The sequence below is a fragment of the Pogoniulus pusillus genome, chromosome 4 (assembly GCF_015220805.1).
Source record: "Pogoniulus pusillus isolate bPogPus1 chromosome 4, bPogPus1.pri, whole genome shotgun sequence".
NCBI lineage: Eukaryota > Metazoa > Chordata > Aves > Piciformes > Lybiidae > Pogoniulus > Pogoniulus pusillus.
This window is the reverse complement of record NC_087267.1, coordinates 10,672,207-10,681,862: the sequence shown is the minus strand read 5'-3', so window position 1 is coordinate 10,681,862 and position 9,656 is coordinate 10,672,207. Positions and strand designations below refer to the sequence as shown.

The 9,656-nt window shown below is 37.1% G+C and overlaps 1 protein-coding gene across 1 annotated transcript; it reads left to right on the top strand.

Moving 5' to 3' along the window:
* The first annotated feature begins 26 nt into the window (after positions 1 to 26).
* DNAJB9 (DnaJ heat shock protein family (Hsp40) member B9) lies at positions 27 to 9,370 on the top strand. Its single transcript, XM_064142125.1, has 3 exons — positions 27 to 99; positions 3,653 to 3,880; positions 5,690 to 9,370. Exons 2-3 carry the CDS (start codon positions 3,664 to 3,666, stop codon positions 6,118 to 6,120), a joined length of 648 nt encoding a protein of 215 aa, XP_063998195.1. The 5' UTR covers positions 27 to 99; positions 3,653 to 3,663; the 3' UTR covers positions 6,121 to 9,370.
* The last annotated feature ends 286 nt before the right edge of the window (positions 9,371 to 9,656 follow it).

The window sequence follows — 9,656 nt, the reverse complement described above, 5'->3', positions numbered from 1 at the left end:
TGCCGGGGAGCGGGGGTAGGGTCTGCGCGAGCGCTGACGAGCGTTGGGCGGGAGTGGCGCGCGGGGCGCTGAGGAGTAGCGGCCGCGGTGCTGGCGGCGGTGAGTGGGGCCTGAGGTAATGGGGCGGTGGGGAGCGAGGTGTCTCTCCACAGCGAGAGGAGCGGCAGCGAAGAGTCTGGACCGCTCTGGAAGGGCGTGGGGAAGGCTGAGGGATGCTGAGGTCACTGGAGGGAAGGCGGACGTGGAGGAGTCAGGGAGATTAGAAGGGTTTGGGGCAACTGAAGGAGGTAGGCTGAGGATGGTGTGGGAAAGGAGAGCCCTGGGGCTCGCTTTGTTAGACTTAGTTGCTCTTTAGGCCCCTTGGGTCTCTTACTTCTTGCTGGGCCCATCTACTATGGGCTTTCCCAAGCTTGGCCGATTTGGAGGTGGAACAGCGTTACTTAATGTCGCTGGTGTCATCTGCTGAGGTCTCTCTCGGTCTCGCTTTGTGGTACGGTTCCATTGAGGTTCTTTAGGGGCCTGGGGAGTGAGGATGACGCAGAGGGAAACTGTCTTGTTTCCCTAGTCTAAAGAGCAGAATTCAAGAGCCTTACAGGTTTGCTTTCCAGTCAGTACAGGAAAAGCCATGAAAATACAAACTCCGCAAGTTGACAGACTTTCCTGTAGCTGGTAGTGGACTAGGGGACTAGTGGACTAGTCGAGAAACCGGGGACAACTTTGATAACTTGCTTGCTACTAATAAGTTGTTCGCAGAAATAATCATTTAACAGCAGAATTTATGTAATCTGAGCAGTGTAAATTTTCTGAGTATGTGAAGCTTCTTGAATATAAGCGCTTAGCAGAGCTCTTTGCTAATTACTTTGAAAGAGGGATTGAATAGGATACTTGCATTGCAAGATGGAAGTAACTCCACATTTTCTATATGTGACAGATTTTATTCCAGCTACACCATCCTTAAATATCACTTAATCATGCAGCTATTGATAAACGTTGGTGAGCTGATCACACCGTGATACTTCTGATGAATGTTAAACTGTATACTTGCTATACCAAGTTTACATTTGTAACTGCTTCTCTAAAAGAATTATGTATTTTTAAAAAATCTATAACTATTACTAGATGTGCTCAAACGAAATGTAGATCTTCGTAATTGTCACGAGGAACAGTCTCGTGGAATGACCTTAATGTGTAGAAGTATACAGAACAATTAATTCAAGAATGTGTTTTAATAACTACTCTTCGTGGCCTGGAAAGTGGAATTTACCTGTACCCTTTTTGATAGGGAAACTGAGAGAGAAGAAAAACAAGCAGAGTGCTTAAAAGAAGCTATTTTGAAAGTGATGGTAAAAATAGTTTGAGATGGCAGGGCTGAAGTCAGACATTTAACATCTTAGCAGTAGCAACACTGAGATGCTGTGTCAGCATATAACAGGTATTATTTAAAAGGCAAATTTAATAGGTGATGATAGTGTCTAAGTGTAAGGCTTATGTCTTTGTGATAACATAAGTTTAAAATGTGATGAGTTGGTATTCTATTTACTTTATGTTTAGTTCTTGAGTTATGTGGAATCATTCAAGGACAGCCTTAAATCTGTAGAGTAAAAAAGTACTGGAGGTTCAGTATTGATTTTTTTTTTTGGTATGTACTTTAAAAATTCAGATAAAACTAGGGGCAATATAGCATAGAACTGCATTAGGAAATCCTAAAGTAAAAATGTGGAAAAAGGAAAGCATTATAAAGAGTAATAGGTGTTGAGAAGTTTAGGCAGAGCAGAAAATTTCAAAAGAATGACTTGGCTTTCTCAAGCTTTGACGGGCTTGGGGTTTACAAACAGGGTTTGGCTCTTAATGAAGGACATACACTGCTCTTTTCAGTATTTAATAGTAGAAGCAGAAAGGTTAAGTGATTATATGCACACAGTGCAGGTATATGGAAATGAAGTGAAATAAAAATAATCTCACATTTGAGATGAAGATGGAAATCTGTATCTATAGAGCACAAATGAAGAAAAACCCCCAAAGTGTGGAAGGATTGTAAAAGTGTGTGGTTCTTGGTGCCTAAGAGGCACAGTTTCAGGTTAGTGAACTGGTGAAAGTATGTAGAAAAGCACTGGAAGAGCTCATAGTAAAAATGTCTGGTTTCATGCATGAAGAATAATGAGAAGAACTGTTCATTTGGTATGTAAGTGTACTGATCAAAATACAGGTTGTTTCAACTGCTGCTCTTTAACACTTGATATCATGCAGGCCACTAGCCAGATAAATTCTTAAGAGGGCATGAGTACATTAATCTTACAAGCTTTTTGCCCTTGCCTCACAACATTTATTTTAGCCACTGACATAACTATGAGAAATGGTATCAATTTTACATTTTGGGTGTTTGCATGTTAATTTCTGTAGGGGATACGGCCTTGCTATTAAATATTTTGTTTTATATACCTGATGATCAAAGGTTTTGAACTCTACAAGTGTTTGGGCCATGTTACTGTCCAAGAATATTTTCACGTTACTGGTGCTTAGATTTATTAAACTTCTGTGAAAGTAATACTGTTCATCTCTGAAGTTCTACTTAAATGACTCAAATCAGTATAATCTGGTGAGGGGACTCTGGCACGATTTAAGGCCTTGCCTTACATCTTGCTAGTTAGGTGACAGCTTTTATGGTCTTGTAACACTCATGTTTATGTACTCTGTTTTAAATATAATGTGCCTAGCCCTTGGAAAATCATTTGATCTCTTCTGGTAAGAAGAGTTCACTCTGTCCTTGATAAAATGATGAAAGATGTGTGACTATGTAGATATGATTTTGCTAGTTATGACATACTTATGTTTATGCCACTGCTTTTTCCTTGAGTTCTAGCAGTTTGTTTTTAAAATGTTTTTTTTTTTGACAAATACATTGCTGAAAGAAAACAGTTGCAACTTTGATTTATTGTTGAAGCTGCTTGTTATGTATAAAAGACTTGTTTTCTGATTTGCTATCAAATATATGGTAGTAGTTTTTATTTAGAGTACAATCTAATATGAAGGTAACCTAAGCTTAGCCCACTGCAAAGGAAAATATGCCCTACTTGACTAAACTGTGAGTGTTTTACTCTATTTTGTTCACCTTAGGTCAGTTAAATGACCTCCTGAAGCTGAGCATGAGCATCTAAAAATCTTGTTGCATGTCACCATTGATCTCTAGGGCAATTGTGTTTTCAGGCTCTTGCTATTTAAGTATTGAGTAAGTTTTTGTAACCTGCACTTAATTTATGGTTGTTCTTTTCATGATCCTATAACTTAAGAATTTAGTTAGTTCAGATATACCAACATGAAGTGTTTGATACAGTGAAACGTGCTATGTATTATTTCAACAACCCTGTTGGATAACGTACGGTGGCGAATAGATATAAATCAGAGGTGAATGCTGAAGCATGCTTGTGATGCACATGAAATGTGATTTTTTTTTTTCAGTATTTTCATTTTACATATTTTGTGATTATGAAACAAGAAAGATGAAGTTTGATGTATGTGAAACAGTGCATGTCTGTCACTGAGTAACTCCTGAAACATGCAGGCTGGCCTCTTCCAGCCTACAGTTGTACCTTTAAGTTTTATTGTGGAGCCTGAAATAACTTGCTCTTCATATATGTTTTGTTTTTCTTTCTAGGAACCAGAGAAATGGCAACTACACAATCTGTCTTCACATTTGCTCTCTGCATTTTAATGATAACTGAATTAATATTGGCTACAGAGAGCTATTATGATATCTTAGGAGTTCCAAAAAATGCATCTGACCGCCAGATCAAGAAGGCATTTCACAAACTGGCTATGAAATACCACCCAGACAAAAATAAGAGTCCTGGTGCAGAAGCAAAGTTTAGAGAAATTGCAGAAGGTAATATGTGCTGACCTTAGGCTTAATAATTTGCTATGTGGCATGTGCCTGTGAGTAAGCATGGTAAATTTTGCACTCTGTTTTCACTGAATAGGTTAAAAGTTTTGTTGTGTTTTTTTTTCCTTTCTCTTAATTCTGCTTCTTAGTGTCCAGTGCCCAATGCCTGTATCTGAATTGTTTCTCTGTCCTTGCACATAGATAGGCCTTCTACATAGTTTGTACATTCCTGCTTAATTAGGCTTTTTGGCCTGTGCCTTGCTGTAAAAATTACTTTGCAGTAGGGCAGCTTTAGCATGAGTAGGTAAATTTTTATCTTTTGATCTGTCTAGTAAGAGCAATCTCAGGATTGGTAGGGCTTCAAGGGGATCTAGCAGCACATTTCTAGTAACTGTGGGAAGACTAGAAAAAAAGAAAAACAGAACACCTAAAACTCCAAAACTCCCAAGTCCCCATCAAGCTAACAAAAATCAAAAACAAACACAAAAAAACTCCAAAATGCAGTGAAGTGCTTCAGTGGTTCATGATGGGGATACAAGGAAAAAAAAAAGGGCGCAAGAGGTTCAGCAAGAACCTTTTCACCTTGAGGATAGGCCAGTGTTGGAACAAGTGACTTAGAGAGGTTGCAAAGTCTGCAAACTTGGAGATTTTTTAGGGATGAGTGGATAAAGCCCTGAGTAAACTAAATTGATCTCATAACTGATCCTATTTTGAGCAGGGGACTACAACAGAGGCCTTCTGAAGTTACTTCAAATGTGAATTACCCTGTGATCCTAGAAATGCACCAATCTTAAGTGTGTTGTAATAAAATGCAGTGGTGGAAGTAAACAATCAAGAGAAAAGGGCTTGCTGAAAAGTACAGTTCTCCCACTTCTGTTCCACTTAGACTCTGTTATGATGTCCATTCATGTAGCTAAGAAGAGATTTCTGTGTTTTGCCTTCTTGCCTGCAGAAAAATTAATTTGACAGAAAGGTAGTCACTAATGTAGTGAGAGGAAGGGACAGTCTTTTTAGGTGCTTACTGTAGTGGTCAGCACCCGTGGTAGGAGGAACTCTTAAGTGTGTGATGAAATATATAGAATAGTTGCAAGCCTTTGACAGACAAGGGAAGTCTTTAAAATACTTAATGTCATCTCAATGGGAATGTTACATATCAGAGTCTCTGCTTTGGAAAATCAGTAGCTGTAGTGGATCAAAGACTGAGTGGAAACCTAGTTCCAATTCAGGTGTATCTAATCACAAAATCTAGGTTTACTGTTGAATTTTTGAAAAAATGGTAGTCTGAACATAAGGGAAATTAACTTCCTTTATCTCCCTGGTGTTTTTCTCTTTGCTTAGTTGTAACTACAGTAACTTGCTCACTGGCTGGCAGGTAGTTTTGCATACATGGCAGTTTCTGTGATAGAAATGCAGCAGGCAGTTCATTTTGCTAGGCAGAGCTGTAACTCCTTTTCTGACCTTCAGTCTTTCTGATCACCACATGTCATAGCTATTTTCTTTCTAATACAAACACTAAGTCAAACTGGTTTATGTGAATGTAAAATTTTGAGAATATAGTCTGTTCTCATTGTATTCGTACATTTGTTGTTATAAATAAACAACAATGTATTTTTAAACTGCTTGTTTTGGATTGGATAAAGTTAAATGCATTTTGAGCTTGAATGGATTTATATGTCAACTAAAAGTCTTTGTTGAAGTTTATTTTGCAGAAAGAGTGGGAGAAAGCTACTGTTTGCATTTGTGCCTGGTATTCTTTTTTGCTTATTTTTAATGGGATTGTAAATAAACTTCTTTTTTTTTTCATAAAAACAGCATATGAAACATTATCAGATGAGAATAAACGAAGAGAATATGATCAGTTTGGCCGTCATGGAGGACAGGGAAATAATGGAAGCCCATTCCATCAGTCATTTAATTTCAACTTTGATGATCTGTTCAAAGACTTTGACCTCTTTAGTCAAAAGTCAAGATCCAAAAAGCACTTTGAAAATCACTTCCGAAGTCATCGTGAAGCTCACAGTCGTCAAAGACGTTCTTTCCAAGAGTTCTCCTTTGGAGGTGGACTGTTTGATGATGTCTTTGAAAATATGGAAAAAATGTTTTCTTTTAGTGACTTTGAAAATGCACACCGACATGCGGTGCGAACTGATACCCGGTTTCATGGGTCCAGCAAGCACTGTAGGACTGTCACTCAAAGACGAGGGAACATGGTGACCACCTATACAGACTGTTCTGGACAATAATGTTTCTTTTTATCTCTTCTCTTCTTTCAACATCTTCATAATATTTCTTGGTTTTGTGCTAACATGGAAAAAAATTCTAAAAGACACTTAACTGCTTTAAAGAAATTTTAGATGAAACTAATTTTCAGAATAGAAACAATACACATTTGGAAGGTAGACATCTCACTAACAACTTACAGTGGCAGAGAAATAATTTCATGTCACAGAAGAAATTTGATGTAGTTCAGTTTAGTAAACACTTCCCATAAATTTGAACACAACATATGTATTAAATCTGAGAGATGCAATGTAATTTTTTTTTTATATATGCCAATACAGGACTGTTTGAGTTACTGGTGCATGGATTACAGAAGATACTTTAATTTTGAAATGCTGCTTTTTTTTTTATTATGTCTTTCCAGGTTTCAACTTGCAGTTTTTACCTGATGTGGACTTAACTGTGCAAACTAGGTATTTACACAAAATAGCCGTAGAAGTGAGTAATTTGTGTCTTTTTTACTCTGTCCAGCCTTGCAAACATGTAATAAAACGCCGTTTAAAGCTGGAAAATAACAACAGGGAGTATGTTAAGATTGTAGTTCACTAAGGAGAGTGATGTAGGACTGACTTCTTTTTCCAAATAACCTTTCATTGGCTTGAGAAGATCTTATGATTTAAGTAACCATTATTTAAGGGATATTCTTGTATGTAAGTTTGTGTGCACAGAGTCTTTTTTTTCTCTTCCAGAAGTTAAATATCTCTTTTTCAAAGCTTGGAAGAGCACACTGAAAACACTCTTATATTTATTATATTGCCATGCTTGCAGTGTAGTTCCTCTAGCTCACTTTATTGAACTTAATCCTCTGTGCTCTAATGAACTAAGATAAACTTTCCTACATATTCCTAGGGTTTCTGGGAGGGTCTGAATAAACAACAGATTGTATTTAGTTTGACAGATTCATTGTCAACTGAAATTTTGCAGTATTGTGATTTGAAAGGTAAATTCTTAGCATAAACACAGAAAGAAAATTAACAATTGTATTCATCTTGTGACTTGTGGTGCTGGGATCTGCTAATAAGGACAGTAAAGATGGATATCAGTTTCAGCATGATGGAAATCCATAGCCAGTCTAAACTATTTAAAAAAAAACAATAAACCACCAACAACAACACCCCCCAAACCCAACAACCCAAACAGAAAAATAGCCAAAAACTGCACAAAACAACTCCCCACCTCCCAAATAAACCCTTGATTATTCTAACCGGTGTAAATCCAGGTTTATTATATTAATCTTTTTCCTCTTAAAAATGTTGCTGTCACCCACATATTGCTGACTCTTCAGAACAGATGGATAAGAGTTTACCTTTGAGATTGATTGTAGGAGCAAAATGAGCATTTGAAACAGCTGTGTTCTAAATAGACTGATGTCTTGAAATCTTTATCAAGAGATTTAACCCTTCACTTTTTGGGTGGGTATTGAAAACTTCCTGTTTGCTAGGAAATTTTAACCTTCCCTTCAAGGGTATGTATTACTGCTTCAGTTTTCATTCACTAAATACTTGGAATGGATTGTTGCATTGTATTAAGTGCTTTTCCTTTTCCATCTTCTTTATTTATTAATAGACTAATACCTCATATATGGTCTTTATAAAAAGCCAGTAATTTGTGCAACATTATCGGAATGTGCAATATTCTTACAGTAGGAGAAGTGCTGGAGTATGTTTGTTATTTCCACCTTTTTTCTGTGTAAGTAGAGATTTTTAGTTTCTTCTGTATAGTTAATATATGATTCAAACAAAAGTTGTAATTTGTGTAGATTTCTGCATTGTTTAATATCGTCCAGTAGTCTTGTGCATGAAGCAAGTTGTCTGCCTAATTCTTATCACATGAGCATCCAAGTGAACAAATTATCTTTTAAGTTCTGAACTAATTTCACAAATATAATGCCTTTTTTGTTTTGGTGGTGTTTTTTGTGTTTTTTTTTTTTTTTTTAAAGAGGGTGTTTCTGTATTCATTTGAGGAGGTTTGTTCACACTGGAAGGACTTTGGAAAGATGTGGTCCTTAGCATTAAATGTAAGAGTATTAGTGAATGTTGTTTAGAGGTGATAAGTGTGGGAAGCAACTCTAGAAGCAGGATGCAAAGGAAAAATATTAATGGCTTACTTGATATAGGGAATATTTTTTTCAATTAAAAAAAATGGAACAGCAGAATAACCATCTTTTAAGTGTGAGAAAAGGAATATTTAAAATTCCTACTAGAAGCAAACCACTCCTCTAGAGGCAGTTTCTTCAGTTAAGAATTTGGGCCCATTCCCTAATTCTGAATTAGAGGACTAAAAGGTAAAATGAGCACTGTAAGTTGTAGGAAACAGCCACCTCCAAAATGTAAGTCTGCTTAAAATAACTTGATGTGTTTGCTGTCATTTGGGCTAAGCTTCTAATTGAAATTCAAGGATCCTTGGCTGCTTCCATGTTAATGTCCTCTCTTTAAGGATGCTCCAAGCCATACTAGTACAAACTGAACTTACTGTCCTGAAGGCTTAAGTGTCAAAGTATGAAGCTAGTTTTCTAAATTATTGTACCTTGAAAAGACTTCTGCCTAGTCTATTTTTATCTGCTTGCAGATAAAACAGCCACCTAATACTTCCTGTTGTTCATATGGCTTCTCCAAGACTTCTGCTTGGTTTGGGTATTGATTCAAAAGAGAGTCTGCCACTAGTATTGCAGTCTACTCTGGCTATCCATATGGCTTTCTATGATGAGTAGTATACTTTGAATAAACTTCAGCTGAAGAAATTCTGTCAGGTTTTCCGTAGCCAGCAGTCTGCAGTTCCACGGCTACCAGGAAACAAGCTTGCAAAACATGTTGTGCTTCTGACTTCTTCAGAGCTCTTGCACATTCTTTTCCTATTTATAGTGTTTGCTTCATGGCCAGCTCTCCAGTAGAAGTCCTGGTATAACCTTATGACATCCCTGACTTGAGGAGTTTAAGTGCCATAATTGATCTCTACATATCTTGTGATACACCCAGCAAAACCCCTAGGTATTATTTGTTGTGAGAGGGTGAAAAATAAATTTCTTAATTTTCAAAAAAAAGCGTTTATGCATATGTAACTCCAAATGGTTGAGTTTCTAAAACTCCAAAAAGTAGTGTTGCTTTCATGTTTTGGGTTTTTTTTTATTACACTTTTGAAACACGGTATCTAGTGAAAATGAAAATGCTATAAACTTAATTAGGGTGCCATTACATTAAACATATGGAAATTGTCTGTGTGTGGTGTTTTTCCTCCTCTTTTTATTTCGTGTGTCCCCCCCGCAGGATGTTGATGGAAGTGGGTTGTGTTTTATGGAGCATTTTGACTACTGTGGTTACCCTGAATAGGATCCTGGAGTTGGCAGGGAAAAGGGAACGTTCTGAAAGAAACTGACAAATTACCTGGTTTGTTGTGGGGAGATTTGTTTGTTTGGTTGTTTTTTTTCAAGAGACGCTTTGTATAAGTTGGAGATTAGGCATTATGCCTGTAAGCCAAGCAGAAAAAAAGCCCATTCATAAGG